General features: G+C 49.9%; 1 protein-coding gene across 3 annotated transcripts in view; it reads right to left on the reverse strand.

The window, feature by feature from the left end:
* Nucleotides 1-37: 37 nt before the first annotated feature.
* Nucleotides 38-19,928, reverse strand: part of SMARCD3 (SWI/SNF related, matrix associated, actin dependent regulator of chromatin, subfamily d, member 3) — a 47,341-nt gene continuing 27,450 nt past the window's right edge. The window contains exons 1-13 of one of the 3 annotated variants that reach the window (XM_027840981.1): nucleotides 13,419-13,681; nucleotides 7,797-8,008; nucleotides 5,864-5,906; nucleotides 4,743-4,865; nucleotides 4,096-4,218; nucleotides 3,654-3,749; nucleotides 3,258-3,359; nucleotides 2,547-2,708; nucleotides 1,593-1,690; nucleotides 1,329-1,464; nucleotides 887-1,009; nucleotides 643-744; nucleotides 38-341 (exon numbers count right to left, since the gene is read on the reverse strand). In XM_027840981.1, the coding sequence (XP_027696782.1) occupies nucleotides 288-341; nucleotides 643-744; nucleotides 887-1,009; nucleotides 1,329-1,464; nucleotides 1,593-1,690; nucleotides 2,547-2,708; nucleotides 3,258-3,359; nucleotides 3,654-3,749; nucleotides 4,096-4,218; nucleotides 4,743-4,865; nucleotides 5,864-5,906; nucleotides 7,797-8,008; nucleotides 13,419-13,496 (1,452 nt within the window). In that variant the 5' untranslated portion in view covers nucleotides 13,497-13,681 and the 3' untranslated portion in view covers nucleotides 38-287. Of the gene's footprint in view, nucleotides 342-642; nucleotides 745-886; nucleotides 1,010-1,328; nucleotides 1,465-1,592; nucleotides 1,691-2,546; nucleotides 2,709-3,257; nucleotides 3,360-3,653; nucleotides 3,750-4,059; nucleotides 4,219-4,742; nucleotides 4,866-5,863; nucleotides 5,907-7,796; nucleotides 8,009-13,418; nucleotides 13,682-19,928 lie in introns of those variants that run through there. The other 2 variants (XM_027840980.1, XM_027840982.1) reach the window with 2 other exon arrangements.

Raw genomic sequence — 19,928 nt, forward strand, 5'->3', positions numbered from 1 at the left:
TTGTTAGGTCTAGAGGCAGGGCTGAGAGAAAGGAGAAGTATGTGAGGGGAAAGGAATGGGAGAGCGTCCTTCCCAATGAGCCACTGTCTTTTGCCTCTTATACATTCCCAGTTCCCAATAACTACACAGTTACTGGTAGCTGAATGACCTTTAATCTGGTCCCCCCAGCCCCACATGGAAAATATCTCAGGAGTGATGTTACAGCCCAGGGGGCGGTCCCTGGGGGGGGGAGGGCAGGGGACCTGGCCCTGGAGGTCCATGGTGGTGTCTGGTCCAAGGAGGTGTCCCTAGGTGTTGCGTACACCCAGGGATTGCTCCAGTTCCTGCCTGCGCTGCTGGATCTGCAGAAAGGAAGAGCAGTACTGGGTGCAGCACCCCCAGGGAGGGAAAAGCCCACCCACAAGCACACAGGCCACCTAACCTGGGCGGAAATCCTGGGAGCAAGTTTCCTGTGTTTAGATGGGAGCAGGGGAAGTACTGTACCTTGGGGGCTGAAGAAGGGAGAGATTTCCCTATACGGAATAGGAGAGATTTCTCCAGGGGGATTCTCATTGAAGAAGCTATTTTTTTTTTTTAATAACTTGCCCTGGAATGGAGGGGATAGGGAAAGGAGAGCGTATGTGGTTGGAATTATTGTGCTACCTTGCAGTAGAAATAGCGGCTGACAGCTTCCTGGGACCAGGGCTGGTGGTAGAACTCTGCCCGACGTTCCTCCTCAGGATTTCCTGCTACATCTGTCATTACCTGAAGGAGAGCATAAGAATCAGCCTCTCAAACCAGAACCATCTTCCTTTTCACCCATCTTCCTAACACTAAAAATTTACCCAAATCTCTTTCATTCCCTACACTCACAACCCTGAGCTTTTCCTCCACTCCAGCTTCTTACCTTAAGGTCCCGACTCTGGGAGCGGAGAAGGTCTTGGACATAGCCTTTGGGGTCTCTGGAGAAACTCAGCATGAAGTCCCTCTGAATCTTGAGCTGGTTTATAGACTCGATCGTCTCATGGATCTAGAAGTGAAATAGAGGGGCTTTCTTATTCTGAGCTTGTCTCGATGGGAGAAAGGGAAGTCATGGGAGAGGGAGGGAGTGGCGTGTAACTTCATTCTCCTGTGCTTCCAAAGGCAAGTCCTGCACATCCTTTAACCCTTCCAAGATCTTGAGGAAGTGGGGGAGAGGGGAGTGGCACAGGAAGATACTGAGGTTCAGGAAGCAAAGGGAAAAAGATGTAAAAGTGTCATCATCTGCTTATGCTCCAGGACATTCATTCTATATCCGCATTTTGTCCTCTAGGTTTATGCCCCGTGCCAGCTCTAAGTACTGACCCTACCTTACTGTCCAGGGCACTGATCTCCTGCTGGTTGGCTGTGGACAGAAGGAAGCTGCTCATCTGACCCTTCAGTGGCTCTTCTACCTCCACGTCAATATCATAGCATGCTGTCTTCTTCTGGTCTGAGGGGTCCACACTACCAGGAGAAAAGCAACCCTTAGATTCCAGGGCCTGTACATGGCCCAAGGGCCTAGGACGCTTGGGATAGGAAGGGAAAGTAATTGGAGAATTCTGGGGTGGGGAGAGGGATAGGAACTGTCTCACCTGATGACATGGTTGATTACAATTGGGTCTGGGGGCAGTAGCAGGGCTGTGAGGCGCTGGGGGATTTCAGAAAATTTCAGCCGAGGACAGTCAAAGATCTGGGGAAAGGGGGTAGGGGATAGGAAAGATATCACCCTTTTGTGCTTGAGGATGTCAGGGTCCTCATTTCAATTTTCCAACTCCAGAAAAGCCCCATTATGGAGGCTGAGACCAGCCATCATTACTCAGTAAAAATGGGGGTATGGTGATATGACTAAAGAAAGAACTCTTACTCTGAGATTACCTTCTGAGACTATTTAATAATGCCTTAGTGATCCTCCCACATGTGTAGAATTCTTTATATTTTTCAAAGTGGTTTTTTAAATGCATTATACATTTTTCACAAGAGTCCTATGTGGTAGGTGAGGCTGACATCTCTGTTTCAGAAACAAAGAAAATTAGGCTCCGAATGGAGGTTAAGAAATCTGTTCAAGGTCACGTAGATCTTGGGGCTAGAATCAGAACTCTTGACTCCTAACTTCCAGAGAACCTGGGCTTCTAAAACACTAGAACTTTGGAAGACTTTAGGTCTGGTTGAGTACACTCAAATGGTTTAAGTGACTCGTCTGTCCACACAAGCATTTAGTGGCCAAGTCAGGATCAGAACCCAGTTTTCCTGTTCCTGATCTGTTGGTCCTTCCTCTACACATGTGGCCTCCAATGAATATCTACTTCTTGCCTTCCATGAAGCTTGAAGCCCGCTCCTGCACGTAGTAGGGAGTTCAATAAATATTCGTTAAGTTAGGGAATTTCATTTGATCCTCAATGCCCTTGGGCAGTAGGGAAAAGAGGCAGCATCCCCATTTGCAAGATGAAATGCAGATTCAAGAGAGTTTTAGGTTCCAGTTACCTTCTTGGAAGTCTTTGTCCCTACTCCTTGCTCCCTCAGATCCCTGGATTTAGGGGAGAGGTTACCTGCTGGAAGTACTTGTCCCCATTGATGTACTCCTTGTCATGAGAATCCTGCAGCCGATTAGTCTTTACGTACTGCCACAGGGCCTGCACGATGGCTGATCGGCTCTGGGTGTGAAGCCCCAGCAGTCGGGCCAGGCGAGGATCCAGTTTGAACTGGGGAGGCTGTAGGAACAAGAACAGGGGAGGATAAAGGGATGTGGACGGGCACACATTTCGGAACTAGGGACCCTGAAGGAGGGGCTCCTTTGAGATAAGGCTCTCCCAAAGGAAGCGACTCGGGGAAGGAGAAGAGGGTTTCCAAGGGGTCCAACCCAGAGGTCTAAGGAGGGGCCTATCTGAGAGAAAAATCACTGGGGGCCTCTTGGGCCTCTTTCGTTTTGTTTTTGTTTTAGGCAATTGGGGTTAAGTGACTTGCCCAGGGTCACACAGCTAGTAAGTGTCAAGTGTTTGGTCTGAGGCCGGATTTGAACTCAGGTCCTCCTGACTTCAGGGCTGGTGCTCTATCCACTGTGCCACTTAGCTGCCCCATTTTTTTTTTAAATTTTTTAGGCAATTGGGGTTGTGACTTGCCCAGGGTCACACAGCTAGTAAGTGTCAAGTGTTTGGTCTGAGGCCAGATTTGAACTCAGATCCTCCCTTGGGCCTCTTTCCACAGAGGACAAGGGCACTGATGTGGTTTTTGAGGTGAAGCAGGCAGGAGGGAGCATGTACCTGGTAGTCCAACATAAGAAGTAAGGTGCAGCGCACGCTCAGGTCCCCTGGCCGCTTTACCTGGAATCCATCCGTTTCCTGTGTTGTGGGTGTCCGGTGCCACTGTCCAGGGCAAAAGGAGCTAGGTTATCACCACAGACCTGCCTGGATTTTGGGTAACTTTGAGCTCCAGGATGCCATTCCCTAGGCTGAATGCTGAGACAGCTTGGAAATGGTGGTGATCTTAGTTGGGGACCTGTCTGCAAGCTGCTGTAGAGTACTGCACGCAGGAGGTGCCTAATAAATATTTGCTAAAAGGATCAATCTTGGGCTCTGTGTGGAGAGGGCAGAACTTGGGGGGACACAATAACAAGACATTTTTGCTGTATGAATAAATGAACGAACAGGATCTCTCACCTCCACCAGGTGGTTGTCTGGGCCATAGAGATCTTTGTCCAGCTCAATGACCAAACTCTTAAAGAAGGAAGAGAACTTCCGCTTCTGCTTGCTGGGCTGTGGAAGCAGAACAGGGACCGTGGGGGCAAAACAGGGGCCATGGGGGGTGGCATAAGGCTGGGCTGGGAGCAGGCAAGGGAGGGGCTATCAGGATGAAATTGATGAGGGCAAGATGGGGCAGCATGAACACATGCAGCCTCCTCCCTTCCTCCCCTAGAATTATCCCTTCTGCATAAGCACCCCAATTCTCCACATCCCTCCCCCTCATCCCATCCTATCCCATTGCCTCTGTCTTGCTCCCTGATGCCTGGCACAAATATAGCTGCTGTATCTCTCCCAGCAAGTCCATCGTAGACCCATAACCCACCCCAGGACCCGTGGAGAGACCTGGGCCAGGACGTACGTCATCCAGCAGTTTCCCTTCCACCCGCAGTTCCCAGGATGCGATGCTGCCATCTGAGTCCTCTGCATCTGGCTTTGCAGGGTTAAACGTGTTGGAGATATAGAGCCGAAGCTTCCGCTTTTGCTGTAGAAGAAAGAGCGACACGCCCACCACTGAGCTGTCAAAGAACAGCCTTTGATCCCTGAGGCAGATAGCCAACTTGTAGAACCAACATTTTATTCTTCGGGGAGCGTGCTATATGTCCGTCTACCCCAGAACAGATGCTATAACATCCAGAGGGCAGATATCAAACTCCCCCAGGGCAGATAATAGCTGACATTTATAAAGAGCTTTTTCAAGTTTGCAAAGCACTTTACCAACATCTCATTTAAACTTTTCTCAGTGGTCCTATGAGATGGATGCTTCAGGTATTATCCCCATTTTACCGATGGATCTGAAGCTGAGAGGTTAAGTAATTTGAGATTAAGTAACTTGCTTGTGGTCACATAGCTACTTAGTATCGGGAGGTGGGATATGAATCCAGACCTCTCAATTCTAATTCAGTGTTTTCTACCACTGCTGCTTCCTTATACTATATCCTTTGGTAATTAGATACTATGTGCCCAAGGGCCTGGATCTGTGGGGTCCCACTTCCAACCCCATAACACCTTCATCGGCCTTTTCAGGGCTTCTTGGATGTCCACTCGCTTCCGCATGATGGTCTGGTCCAGCTTTCTCTCAAAGGCCAACAGGTCCATGTAAGCCTGGGACTCAGGGACCAGCTCTCGGATCTGGAGGGAAGGGGCAGAGAATTAGGGGCTATGAAATGTAGAGATGTCATCTTCTTCCAGGACTTTGGAGTTAGGGGTGTCTAAACTCTGGGTGTGGAATGTGAGGGTTTCAGTCAACCCCGAGGCATGGAATTGACTGAGGAGTGGGAAGACTCCATATCCATCGAACCTTATATTTGCTAGAAAAGACTTCACAAATTAGGGATAAGGGGATTATCTCATCCTTTAAGGAAACCTATCTATTCTGTCATTAGGGAGGGTGGGATCAGCTGGCAAACTAAACCAGAAAGGAGAAAGGCTGCCCACTTTACCCTTTAACATAGTCACTGAAGCTTGGGGTTCTAATGAGACGTGGTGGCTTCCTAGTGGTCACTGTGAGGTCGGGGGCTCTTGGGTCGTTGAGACAACTGAGGGAGCTAGCAGCCATAGTTTTAGGTACCATGGGGTCAGACCTTAGTCTCATAGTGCACAAACTGCTGGCATTTGGGTGACTCAGACATTAATTCGGGCTCCTACCCTTCACCCTAACAGTGGGACAATTACCCTGTTCAGTCTATTTGGTACCCTCTCCCTATTCTCCCAACGAGTCTCTATGCCAGCTCTCTGAAGTATTCTACTTCCCAGCTTAGCCCAGGCTCCAGTTTCTATTCCCCTTAACCCTGGCCCCCAAAGCTTCTGTACCCCCTTTTATCCCCAGTCTATATTTCTAGATCCCTCAAATTCGATTCACTGAAACCCCACCTCCCCCAGCTCCAGTCAGCATTCTGGCCCCTCATATCCTTGCGTCTTTCCTCTGTCCCCCTCCCCCCTCCCAACCCGCTGGCCTGGGAAGCCTCACTTCTTAATTAGCTTTTTAGAGAAAAAGTGAAAGTGACTGTAACGAAGAAGCTTTGGCCCTGAGGGAGGAGGGGGAGGTATCGCAGTGGGGGGGGAGCAGCAGAGGAGGGGAGCAGAAAGGGAGGGGGGCAGGCAGGGGGGCTGCCGTGAAAGGCACTCACCCTTTGAGGGAGGATTTTGTCAGCCATCTTCCTCCTCTTGGCACTGTACATTTTTTAAAGAAAAAACCAGGTTACCATGGCGACAGGTCTGGGAGTAACGAGGCCACCTGCTAAATTATCCCGACATCTCCGCCCGCCCGGCTGGGGTTCCCACAGCCTGCCCGCTTGCCTGAGGGGCTGAGCGGCCAGGCAGTGGGGCTGGGGCTGTGGCCTTTCCTGGGGAACGGGGCTGACCCTAGTCACTCCCTAGCCTAGAATCCCCCTCCCTCCCACCGCATCCACAGGGTTAGGGAGGATCTGGAACAACTTGGACTTGGGGGACAAGGCGAGGGAGTGATATTCAAAGGTCTTGTTGGCTGGGATTTTTCGGGAAGCTTGGACTGGAGGGAAGACCAGGGATGGGGGCAGGGCAGGGCTGGGGAGCTCGAGCCAGTAAACTCCAGGGTTATCAAGTTAACTTTGGGGGAAGAAGGCATGGGCTAGGGCCGGTGGCCTAAGGGAAAGGAAGGCTGCTTTCTTCCTAGTCACAGGGGAATGGGCTAAGGATGTGGTCTGGCTTGGGTGTGGGACATTCAAAGGATACACATGCCTGCACAACCAGGATGATGGGTATGATCTGGGGACACTCATGCCTACATCCCTGGTATGCCCATGCGAGGGGCATCATTTAGTATTATATACGGTTAGGTAAGTGTGGCTGGCAACTGAAGACTGAAGGATCAAGGCCATGTTGGGGCGGAGGGAAAGATTTGAACCTTCTCTTATGAGGTCTGCCTCTGGCCCCTAAATAGGATTAAATGCTCTCTAAGATCCCTTCCAACTATAAATTGTACAATCGTAGGATCTGTTCTTTAAACCAAGGCTGATCAAAGGCTTTGGTTTAGGCATGTACTGGGACGATAGCTCCACACTGCCCCCATGTGGTGCTCTGTCCCATTGCCCAGCTCCCCGTTCAACCTCATCCCCCACCCCCCCTTATCCCACCCAAGGGAGGTGAGGAGAAAGCCTCTTTTTTTCACAGGTGTACCTCACTTTAAGCTAACTCACCAGATTTATATGTAATAAATTAGGGACAAGTTATGCTGTTCAGGCTAGGACATTTACTTTACCATGACACTCCTCTGAACTCAATGGATTTAAAGTTGGAAGGAACCTCGGAGGTCATTTAGTGAATTCCTTCATTTGACAGATAAGGAAAGTGAGGCTTTAAGGAGTGAATTTAACTGAATGTTTTAAAATAGGATTCAAGTGAACATTAATGATAATTTACAAAAATTCTAATTACACCCCTTTCAAGAATTCATCTGTTGTGCAAAGTAAGGTTTCTGTGTTTCACTAACAACCAAACACCTAAAGGGAGTCTTGTATATGCAGCCCAAGCTGTGGCAGGGAGGAAGCTGATACTGGTGGGACTGAACTGGATCAAGAGAATATGGAGCCAGGCTTGATCTGATGGGTATGGCATGACTCTTGCGGCCTCTAAGACCCTCCCAGGACTATAACCAATTGAACCACCATACCCAAGAGCTGACAGAGAACCAACTGAGCAGATATGCTGGGACTGAGAGCCAGGGGGACAGTAATGATGGGAGGTTCGGGGAGAAGGGGTATGGAACAAGGTGGGATGAGGGCAGGCAAGAGAGCATGTGGGGAATGTGGGGAAGAGGCAGAAGCAGTGGATATGCCATCACTTCATAAATGAGCTGTGGAAGGAAAATAAGGAAAGCCAAAGGCTAAAAAAGCCTAAAGGAAGGCCATTGACTCTCCATCACCTATTTAAATTCACCTAGGATGAGGAGTGGAGGAGGGGACATATTCTTCCATCTTGATTACTCCTAGCTAAAAACTTTGCCCCTAAGACTAGCTATTCCCAAAGCCAGTCGCTCTCCTCCCCCCCTCCTTCCCTCCACTTGCAGGTAGCTCTCTCACTCACCTGCGGCTCCTGGTAGGGGCTGTGGGCACTGGCTGGCCCTGACTCTGCGCCTGGCTCTGCCCGGGTGGGGGTGCTGCTCGCTTGCGGGCTGGCTCCATTCCGGCCGGGGCCAGGCCAGGCCGAACGGCGGGGCTGCCCATGTACGGGGAACCCGGGGGACCCATGGGCGCCCCCTGATGGGGCATCCGGGCTCCAGACGGCATCCCGGGGCGCTGGGTTGGGGAGTGGGGTTGGGGGGAGAAGGGGAGCAAAGCAGAGACATGGCGAGCCAGTCAGACTGGAGCAGCTAGCCTTTGAATCTGTTCTCCAGAGATCACACCTGGAGGCTCAAAGCCCATTTGAGATTTAAACCTCTAATTTGGCTACATCAACATCTGGATACACCCAACAGTAACAATCCTTCCCTACCCACCTCCCAAATACCTTCAGAAGTCCAAGACCCCTCAGCTATGACCCTGAGCTTTCTAGGCTGCTAGCAATGAGAGGGATGAAGGGGGCAGGGAAGAGAAGTACCAGGGTGTAGAATGTGCTCTACTTTAGTGCAGTTCATTCTTACAAAAAGAAGCTGGGCACTACCCAGATTCCCTAATGGGATCCCTTTGAGTCCTATTCAGTCAGGATCCACAAGAGTAAATAATAATAGCCCCTAAACTTTTTTCATGCTCATTATTACAACACCTAGTAGAGTAGTTTGCATACTGGTCTGGACATATAGGTTTCAGGAATTCCCTCTACTATGGCAGATCAACTGAACTGCAACCAATAGTCTTCAAGAGTTGCCTGGGGTACTGAGAGTTTAAGTCACTTGCCCAGGATCATGCAATCAGTATATTTCAGAGGGAAGAGCTGAACCCAGGGCTTACTGACTCAGAGACCAACTATCATGCCATTACCTCTCTTCATTACCTCTAGGACCTATGATCATCTTCATGGGGGCACTCCCTCACCAATGCACATCCTAGGCCTTCATTTGCTTTAGAAGACGTCACATCAACATGAGTTGCTATAGCAGCCAACGCTCTGACAATGAACTTCTTTGCACTTGGTTGGGTCGTGCTTGGATGGTACATACAGTCAATCACTGGCCCCATAAATGAAGTCTCTCCAGCTTGACAGGACATGCCAGAAGTTATACTTGGCTGGCACAGTTTTCAAGACCCAGGGTCACCTCTTTATTACAATGATGCATCATAGTGGGACTTCTGTGGAGGTTGTGCATGAGTAGGAATTCAATAAACATTTGCTGAATGAAGGAATCTCATATGATCTTCACAACAACCCTATGCCATTAGTAGGGAAAGTATTATTACGCCCATTTGACAAACAAGGAAAATAAAGTTTAGTGATTTGCTTGAGGTCGTAAAACTATAGAATGTTAGGGCTAGAAGAGATAGATCACCTGTAGATTTCAAGGGGTCTGTGAACTTTGATGGCAAAAATTACATCTTTATTTCAATATAATTGGTTTCCTTCATAATTTTATGTGTTTTATTTTACGCATTTAAGAACATTCTGAGAAGGGGTCCATAGGATTCACCAGACTGCCAAAGGTGTCCTGGTCACCAAAAAAAAGTTAAAAAAACTGCTGATCTAATCCAGCTCCCCTTTTTACAGAGAGGAAAGCTATATGTTACACAGCTAGTTTGTGGCAAAGGCAGGATTAGGGAATCTAAGCATCAAGCCTTCTGGCTCAGTAATTTCCTTAGAGGATGCTGCCTTTCTAAACTCAAGGGCTAGACTCCTGGGGCTCAATCCAATCCAATCCCAATCCCCAGCCCTGTCTAACCTTGTCTCCTAATTTCCTACTTCCTAACCCTGTCTGCTCTGTGATTCTAAATAAAGGGGCTGTCTTTTTGGAGGGGATGAGGACCCTAGACCAGTTCCACCTCTCCTTGGTAGATAGGAGGGAGGAAAGTAGTTAGTTACTGAAATATTACAAAGTAATTGGATGGAGGAGCACCACAGTCTGGTCAAGTCATCAGAAGGCTTTCTGGTTGGTTGAGGTGGGGATTAGAAGAATGGATGAATGAGTGCATACAGAAAACTCAGGTGGGTCAATCCCAAAATTGGCTTCCGTGTGTTCTAGGTAATGGCATCCTTTTCTGGGGCTACGAGGAGAATATGACGCCAGTTTAGGGGCTCTTGGCAAAGAAGGAATCATGGGCTAGGCTAGGTCTGGGGAACTTTAGTTAAGGATTAGGTTAGAAAATTTAGGTGCCACTCAGTCTGGAACTGGGTAGATTTCTTTTACACATACTTCTAATTACCTTGCCCTGGTATATTATTTTTGAATTTGTATATTCTCTTTTTCTTTGTAAATAAATCCTAGAAAATGCACTCTTGTGGTCTAGAGGGGGTAGAAGGGAAAGAGGGAAATGGGTGCAATGGTGGCTGCAGCAGAGGAAGGAAGATAGGTAATTAGGGATTGGATATGGCAGTTCTCTGAATCCAAGAAACTAAGACAGCTTAGTGAGCCAAGAAGGTTGGACAGCTCTGTGCCTCTGACTGGGGTCAGTGATTAGGGAAGTTTAGAAAATAGTGAAAGGTGGAAGACCTACTAAGCTTCCCTTTGGAAAGGCTGATGCCCCTGGAAGCTGATTGGGATTCAGATTGGTGTAAGGCCCAATACTGGATCCTAAAATGAACCCTATTTCCAGGTCCCTGTTGGACGCTGTTTCTTGCTCTTTGGCTCCAAATCATCTGACTCAAATCCCCACTCCTCTACTTTCCAAAGAGACCCTGCTCTAATCCTGATCCATATTCTGAGAGAAGAGGATCACAGAGGGATAGGAGACCAGCAGCTTTCTTTTGAACATGCTGGAGGACAGATGGAAATAGGATCGTGTTGGGATTCTCATTTCTTTTCTCATTTTGGGGTGATGAAAGATAGTATCCAATATACTATCACAGTATAGTACACTATAGTAACTACAGTATCCAGAGACAAGGTCAGAGGTAATATTAGAGTAGGTTAGAATATTGGGTCAAAGAAAGTCTGGGGCAGGTCAGAGCTGGAAGTAGGTTCTGTAAAAGTAGAAGAGTAGGCCTTGACCTTGTTTACTTCCACTTCTCTTTGGACCACTCTTTTTTTTTTTTTTTTAAAGGCAATTGGGTTAAGCGACTTGCCCAGGGTCACACAGCTAGTGTCAGTGTTTGGTCTGAGGCCAGATTTGAACTCGGGTCCTCCTGACTTCAAAGCCGGTGCTCTATCCACTGCACCACCTAGCTGCCCCTTGGACCACCCTTTGATAAGGTTGGAAAGAATATTTGGGGAATACTGTTCCAATCTGTCCAGTTTTCCCCAACTTCCTCCAAAGGTTCTAGGATCCTACATCTCTTCATGTTCCCCTAACTGCCCTCCCCATTCTCACCCTCCCCCCCCCAACTCAATCAAGTCCTGCCACTCAAGACAGTAAGGGGTCAGAGGGGCCTTGGAGAAGGAGATGAGGCAGAAATCAGCATCCCTGTCCCTGGGTGGTCAGATGACATGCAAATGAGATGCAAATGAGCAAATGAAGCGATCCACATGCTCATTAACCCCAATTGTCCAGGCTCTAGAAAAAGGGTTGGGGGAGGGAGGAGTGGGGAGCAAGGGAATCCAGGGACTACAAAGAGGGAGAAGAGAGATAGGGTCAAGGAAAGAGAGAGGGAGGTTAAGGATTCTTTGCACCTGTCATCTTCTCATGAAATTACCAGTTCTAGCCTGAGTTCTCCCCTCCCAGGAATACAGCTGCCTTTGAGTCACAAGGAGGAGCCTATATACTGAGCCTGATGCCCCCGGAGCAGCCAACTCTCCTCTACCCCAGAATATCCCTAACCCTAATCTCCCCTCCCCCTACTTGAGGCCAGCTGTCTCTGCCCATCTCTCCTAAGGCCAAGATACTAAAAGGACTCAGTATAAGGGAATCCTGAAGGGAGGGAGGGAGGGTGGTCACTTCAGACCCCATTCCTCCTGTGCTGCCTCTCCCCTTCCCCCCTCCCTCAGGCTCCTAGGAAGCCCCGCTGGTCCTGTCACTCACACTTCTGAGGTGGGTTGCTGGGTCATGGATATTCAGAGCAAGTCCTTGGAGCCTTCGATTTCCCTTTCCCACCCACGGAGCAGACTCACAGAGGATTGCCTGGTCTCTGTGGAGGGAGCACTGGGCAACACCCTTCAAAACTCACAGCACAAGATTTAATGCTCTAAGTTGGTCACATCATTGCCGGGTTAGACCCATTAATCACACATCCCATGCCCATTTTCTCAAAGGGGCTTCATTTGGAAATGGGCTTGAGGCTTAGTATTCTTGGGATGAGTTTCCTCCAAATTCCCTTCCCTGAGGGTGAGCAACTCCAGAAGTAGAAAGCACAGAAGTCAAGTCCAAGGGCCACCCCAGGCCCTTCACCACTTGGCAAAGCTATTCATTCCTATTCTTCCTTTGTCAGGGAACCTCCTTTGCCCCCAAGAGAACTGGGGAGCTCCAGATCTCCTTCCCAAAGAGCCAAAGAGAACTACTTAGATTCTGAAGAATTTGCCATAACCTAAAAGGGGATTTCCACTGGGGGCAAATCCCAAATTTGGTCTTTTAAATCAATTTCCTCTAAAAAATGAGGGGACCTAAATACACCTCCCTCTCTTATCACCATCACCTATTCCCCACCAGACTATGTCCTGCTTCCCCCCCCCCCCCCCCCGTCACTTCCCCCAGTCACTTCCATCAGTTCCCATCTTGCTCTACTCCCCCCCCACACACACATCCTCTACTGACTCAGTTCCACACCCCACATTCCCCAGACCATTGCGTTCTCTTTGGAGCCTCATTCCTTCAGAGGTATACCCTGGCCTTTCTCAGATTCCATCTTCCCTGCTTCTGCCACCACAATCTCCCCTCTGGATGGTGACTCTGCTCTCACTCTCTCTCCAGGTCCCAAGTCTCACACCCCATGGGGCCCCACCTCTTCACACCTTTGAGGACTTGGGAACATCTTCCAGTCTGCTAAGAGAACTCTCAAACCTCAAATAGCCTCAGCTCGCCGAAGGAAATCATCCACAGCATGAGGGCTCTCCCTGTCCCCGGGGACAGGGGGCTCCAGGAACTCTCCCACCACCTCCCTCTTGCCAAGATGCTGAGGTTGCCTAGGCCTAGCCTGGACGCCTCTTTGGGTGCTGGGAATTTCTCCCGCTCACAGCTCCCTTAAAGTCACCTGCTCCTCACTCCCGAGTCTCGGGAGCGAGAGAGACCCAATGCTGATGTCCCAGCTCCGACAACCCTGTTTTCTCCCGGGCCAGGAGGGAGAGAGCGGCCTGAGTCATAGACTTAAGTATGGGGTCACAGAGAGGATGCCCCTACCTGAGGCTGTCCCCCAGATCTTCCCCTATTCCTCTCCCCACGTATCCCCCAAGTCTCCAATGAGTGGGCGCCTCGCCCCCTCCCTGCCCATCCCCATCCACCCCAAGATGGTCCAGGCTCTGAGGCTTCCCTGGCACACCCCGCCTTGGGGCTGGGGCGCGGGTCCAGCATGCCCCCTACCCCCAGAGCCAAGGGGCTGTGAGGGGAGAGACCGCCTGGCCCCTCCCGGTCATCCCTCCATTCAGCCGGAGCCAGCTCACTCACCCTCCCCCGCTAACTTTCCCCCACTCACCACCCCATGGACCAGAAACTCAAAAAGTTTGCTTTTCGTGGCTTTGCGCGCCCCTCCAGTAACTTCGTCCGCGGCCATCGGGGTGGGCTCAGCCGCTCCTCTCTCACACACACACTCTCTCTCTCTCTTCCTCTTTCTTTCCCTTTTCTGCCTTTTTTTTTTCCTCCAACTCTCCCCTCTGAGTCCTGCTGGGCTCTCTCACACTTCTACTAGAGCGGAGTGGGGAGGGGGGCCCCTTCAGGGCTGCCCTGACGGCCCACGGCCCACGCCGCTCCTGCTCAGCTGCTGCCACCACTGCCGCTGCTGCTGCCGCCGCCGCCGCCGCCGCCGCCGCTGCCGCTGCCGCATTCCTGCACTGATAAGACAGAAATAGTCCGGGCTGCCCGGGGTCTGGCTGTTTACTCGGTGGGGACAGAAAATCCTGCCTTTTTAAACCTCGCTGTCCAAACAGCGCAGATAAGCGGGGAGGCGAGCTGAAAATACCGTCTGTTGCTTGGCTCGGCTTGGCCTGCCTGCCCGCCCGCCAGCCCGCCCTGCAGCCCCGAGGCCTGGCTGGAGGGGGCGAGGGGAGAGAGGGGAGGGGTGGGCTGCAAGGATGGGGGAGTGGAGGTTGGGGACTGGGGCTCAGCCACCCGGGGGCCGTCTCCACAAATAGTTTCTGGGTTAGGGAATTCGCCAAGAGAGCCAGGCGAAGAACAATCATTTCCAACTTTCCCCCCCTTCCCTCCCCAAGTTGTTCCTGCTGCATTTCTAAGGCTCTTTCCCCCAGAGACCTGGCAGGCCAAAGCAGGGAAACATTCACTGGCAAAGATTCCAGCATGAGACCAAGAATGGAAGAGCCCCTTCCGCACCAGGGCAGGGAGGCAGCAGGGGGTGGTGTGTAGGGCTGTGTGGGAGAAAGCCTGGATGAATGTGTGTGTATCCTTGTGTGTGCACAGATCTTGGAGAACGTGTCCCCTTTGTGTATGTGTGTGTGTTGATGCCTTTGTGCATGCGTCTACGTGCTTTTTTGTGTTTATCTTTGGGCTTAGAACTATGTATGTGAGCCTGTGGTCTGTCTGGGTGAGTGTTCAGATGTCCATGTATGACACTGACCATGTGCTGTGTGTTTCGGCCTGTTTGTAAGCGTATGTATCTATTTCTGGATATGTAAGTCTCTGCCGGTGTCTCTATGTGAGAAAGAGAGGGCTTAAGGGAAATACTTAGGAAAAAGAGACCAGGAGAGAGGACCTGAGAACAGGGAGAATGTGAAGCCGGAAGAAGAGAGTGGGAAAGATGGCACAGTAGGCAGGAAGGATGAGAGTGCCATGCAGTAGGAGGGCCTTGGCCTCCAGAGGTCCTGTCTCTGGCCTTGGGGGCCTGAGAATGGAGAGAATGGTGGAGAGGACACTGCAGCTGCCATCCCAGGCACCCAAGTCCCACTGGGACAGCTGTATGCTCCAAAAGCAAAGAAGAGCTGCCTAGGGAGGTGGGGTTTGGTCTTAGGGAGCCTGAGAAAAGGGTTTGTGTGGGAGGGAGAGGCCAGGGAGTGGAGGAAGGGCAGGAAACAAGAGGACCCAATCTGTGAGTTTTAGCCTCTGCAGGGGAGCCTGTGACCCTGTCCCCTGACTCCCCACCCTCTGTTCTCACCAGCTTTTCTGCCCCATCAGTGGTGCAAAGGGGTGGAACACTCTGCCAGAGCCACCAAGGACGAAGGGTAGTCTGTAGAAGCTCTCTAACCTCCAAAATCAACCTGAGGACAGGGGCAGTTAGCATGGCCAAATCAAGCCAAAATCCTTCTTCCCTTTGGCTTCCAAGACTAGGTGCTCCAACTCAACCCTACAGTCACAGATTCCACTGAAAGAACAACACATAAAGAGGAGGAGAAGAGGAGAGCTTAGTCTGTTTTGCCTACTGCCTGCCTTTCTGCCATTGCCTGGTTTCTTGTCCATCCACAATGTCTTAGAGTGCAGACACTGATTTACACAGATGCCACAGTCCCTTCTGTGTACAGCCGTGCCAATCCCAAAAGGAAGAAGCAAGACACTTGGACACTTAGAATCTGAGATTCTCCCAAAGGGTTTTTTCTTTGTTCATTTAGATGCTCCCCTCAAATCAGAATAGAATAATTCCTGGAAAGGAATACTTTTCAGCCATTGAAAGCCACAATGGCTGTGTATAAAACACAGGGATTGGACGGGAACAGAAGGTCCAAAGGTTCTTTTGTACAGATTTCAGGGGTCTGTGAATCTGGATGGGGAAAAAAAACCCACATCATCATTTTCACTAACCTCTCACTGAAAACTGGTATTTCCTTCAATATTTAAAAACATTTTTCTGAGAAGGGATCTTCACCACTCTACTAAAGGGAAACATGTTATTAAAAAAAAAAAAAAGATTAAGAACCCTGGGGCAACAACAGGTTGCTACCTATAATGGATCTCCTCCCCTTCCCCCAAAGACTTCAGGAGAATAGAACTTGTCTTCCTCCTCTCCCCTACATCTTGTTTCTTTCTCTTCCCCAACAAAACCCTATGCACTATAGAGGCCAGTCTTCCCCCTGGCCCCCCCCAACACACCATCCCCATTCCTACCTTCACATGAGAAATTCATGCTGTTCTCCTGCTTGGGGATGGTCTTGTCTCATCTCTGCCTGCCATCTGAGGCCCAGTTCAAGTTCTACCTACCCTTTGAGCCTAAAGTGGTCTCCTCTCTCTGTCTCATTTTACATTCACTGTTTGTACCACATGATTTAACACTTAACTGAAAAATTAAAATGTTTGTTCTTTCATTGTTTTGGTTGTATATCTTGTCTCAAAAACCCAGACTGCAATCTCCTTCAGGACAAGGGGGTCCCCTTGTCTTCTACCATATTTCACCACCACCCTCAATGTATAAACTCTGTCCAATGCAGTAGGAATGTGAAGACAACAATGAACCAGCCCTTGCTCACAGGTAGCTTACATTCTATCAGTGAGATATACCATGTACAGGAATCATTATAATACAAGGCATTTGTATTATAATACAGGGACAGAGGGACAGGAGAGGCAAAGCACCAATGACTGAATGAGGGAAGGCTCCTTGGAGGAAGTGATGCCTGAAGGAGCCTTGAAGGAAGACAAGGATTCTGAGAGGTAGAGATAAGAAAGGAGCTCATCCCAGGTATGTGGTAGGAGGGTTAACACCAGAGCCAGCTCTCCATTTTCCAGCACTAAGATCCAGTCTGTTTCAAGAACTTTTCATCCTCAGGGGTATATGAGCTCTGGGATAGCTTCTGGGATAAGGAGTATCAGACCAGGGAATGTGTCCAGGCACTGGGCAAAATAAAGTTCAATTCCACAAAACTCTGTCAAGCGCCTGCTTGAGAGAGGGGAGGAATAAAAATTGGGAAGGCTGTCCAACCCTAGCATAGGTTCCAGGGGAAGTTAAGAGGCAGAGAGACATCCAGGCTTTTGTAGGGAGAGGAGCACTGATTATTTGTTGAGAAGAGGTATATTCAGTTGCCCCGACCATTGATATGGTCTTGATACAGTATCTTGATATGCTTGATATGGTAGCTCTACCTTCCTAAAGATCAAGAAACAGGAATGGACAGGAAGATGGAGCTGGGTAGAGGTCAAAGGCCCATCATCACTCCTGCTTCAAGGTCCCAGACTTTTCTCCTAGAACCACTGCTAAGACTATAGGATGCTTCTTCTAATGTTCCAGAGCCCTCCCTGTCCATCCCCTGGGTCACACTAACAATCACATTCACACGCAGATATCATGAAAAACATGAGTATAGCACAGAGACTTCTCAGAGATGCCCCCATTCCGGACATAACAACACAAAGCACATGACTACATACTAGTAGTTCTGAATGTAAATATGTGGTTAGGAATTATGTATGTATTCATAGGTGAACTCCAGTGGAACACACAGGCATGCACACACAAGGAAGTACACACTCTTAGAATGCAGCCAGTCACTGGGGCATATATATGGGCACACGTGGCCATTTTGCCCCCCTCCCCCACACTTTCTTCAGACAGGCTCCCAGGAAAGCCTGACCTGGTCTGGGTCTCACAGGCAGGTTACACAGCGCCCCCTGCCTTGATACCCTGCCCTGCTATGTCCTACAGGTTCAGCCCTGCGGGATGCAGAGAGGGGGCACCGGAAAAAGCCGAGCATCATTTCGGGGGCTCCCTCTCAATCTCGCGGGGACATCATCCCCATGTAGTGACCCGGCTGGGGCTGAGTGAGGCCGGGGGACCCAGGAACGGGGGTTGGGTGGGGTGCTGTGCTTGCGCCCCCGCTTAGCGAGAGGCCCAGATCCAGGCCCCCGTCCCCCGTCCCCCGTCCCCCAGCCCTGGCTGTGCTGCAGCAGCGGACGGCAGCGGCGGCGGCCCGAAGCGAAGCCGAAGTCCCCCCTGCCGTCCCCCCATCTCTCCTTCACTCACTCAAGCACCAAATGGCAAAGCTTCTCTCTCTCCCCAAGCAGGGGAGAGAGATGCAGCCCCAGCCGTGAAGCAGAGGCTAGGGTCCTTGGATGCTCCAGCCCGCGGAAGGCGCGCCTTCCCTACCCCTCCCCTGGTATCGTGGACAGGGGAGACAGGGTGTGCAGTATGTGTGCGTGGGGGGGGGACACAGCTTTCCAGGGCAGCAGCCGCCGCCGCCTCCTCCCTCCCTCCCTCCCTCAGCTCTAGCGTCCCCGGGCAGCTGAGAGCCGGGAGCAGGGCTAGGCATGCGCAGTATGTCCTCCCAGCCAGTGAAGGTCAGCCCAGGGCCTAGCTGCAGGACTCAAAGGCAGTAGAGGGAGGGAGGGAGGGAGGGAGAGAGGGAAAGAGGAGGAGGAGGAGGAGGAGGAGGAGGAGGAAGAAGAAGAAGAAGAAGAGGAGGAGGGATGCAGCGAGGAAAGCTTAACTCTTACCCTTCTGGGGAGGATGCTTCGTTTGGGGTGGAGTCTGGTGGCTCACTCCCTAAATTCCTTCTGAGCCTTTCTCATTACAGGGGCTTTTAGCTTATGTCATTGGGGAGGGAAGGAATAGCAGAAAGGTAAGACATGAGAAGGATGGTGGGAAGGCAGATACAAGGTCGCAAGAAGGGAAAGAAACAGGGAATGGGGGAAGGAAAATGGGGGGAAAGGAAGAAAAGAGGAAAAAGGGAAGAACCAAATAGGAGGAGGTCTCTTTCTCCTTCCATGCCCCTCCACACTAATTCCCTAGGAATGAGGCTTTCTTGGAAAACAAAATGACTGACAGGTAGGCTTGAAGGGAAATTGAGACAGTGAAAATGAAGCTCTTGGAGCTACTAAAATGCATAAGCTTCAAGCATTACTCTTTGGAAGGGGGTAGGGCAGAGAGATCTTGCCTATTCTGTTCTGCACTTCCATGACCTGGTTCTAGAACTGACCAGACATTCCCCATGGGGAGGACCTTTTTGACCTTGGAGGTGACAGTTCTCCTGATCCCCATATCTAAGAGAGTCTGCCTCTAACCCTACCTGACTCCTTAGAAACGTTTTCACGCTGGGAATCTGAGGGATCAAAACAGATTTCATAGCATATTCTGATTCTTCCTAGGCATCTTTCTGGATGATTAGTTATTAAGGTTTGGGGAGTGACTATATGCACTGCTGGGGTTATTTTTTTGAAGGGGGAGATCAGTCTCAACATTTCTTTGTGTGTGATAGAGGGTATGCATGTCTATCTATGTCACCATAGTGCTGTGTCTATGTCTATGTCTAGGTGAGAGAGGAAAAAAAAAGACAGATTCAGAAAGGGAGACTGAAATAACAAGGCTCTCTACCTATCTGAACCTCAGTTTCTTCACGTAAGATAAGGTGAATACTAGGTGATTGTTAAAATTCCTTACAACTCTAGTATTCTGTTATTCTCTATAATAAAGAGAACACCAGAGGGATAAAAAAAAATGAGAGAGAAATCTAAAGAATGAGTTAGTGAGCCCACGGGTCATCCAGATGCTGAGAACAATCTGGGCTGTTGGATGACCTAAGATCCTGTTATCCGCTTTGTACTCGTTGTGTTTATGTCCCTGAATTGGCCATTGCTTTTCTTTTGGCCTTCTCAGCCCCAGTTTCCTCAATGTACAGAGAAGAACCACCCCACAGTTAACTGCTACATTAGATGTATCATATGTATGCATGCACTTAATCCAAATTTTAGATGTTCTGATCAGAAAACCTCTGAATAGATGGGTAATGAGGAGGTCAGAGCCTAGGAAACAATCCTAGCACAGTATTGGCACTACAATGGGTTTCCAACCAATATGTTTTGACTTGATATGAACAGTCTGATGCTGTCATTACCCTTTGCTATTATCACCAGATAGACATATCATCAAATGATCCTGCCTATTTGTGACTCTACAAGAGAGACCCACTGGCCCATTCCCTGAATTCCATGACCAAAGAGTCAGCCTGCAGGTACTCAGACAACATTTAGTCCTTTACGGCCCAACTAAAGAGTAGATTTTGTAGACAATATGTGTTTATGTATAATTAAGTGGAAGGAGGGGCAGCTAGGTGGC

Source organism: Vombatus ursinus, unplaced genomic scaffold (genome assembly GCF_900497805.2).
Source record: "Vombatus ursinus unplaced genomic scaffold, bare-nosed wombat genome assembly UNPS02014852.1, whole genome shotgun sequence".
Taxonomy (NCBI): Eukaryota; Metazoa; Chordata; class Mammalia; order Diprotodontia; family Vombatidae; genus Vombatus; species Vombatus ursinus.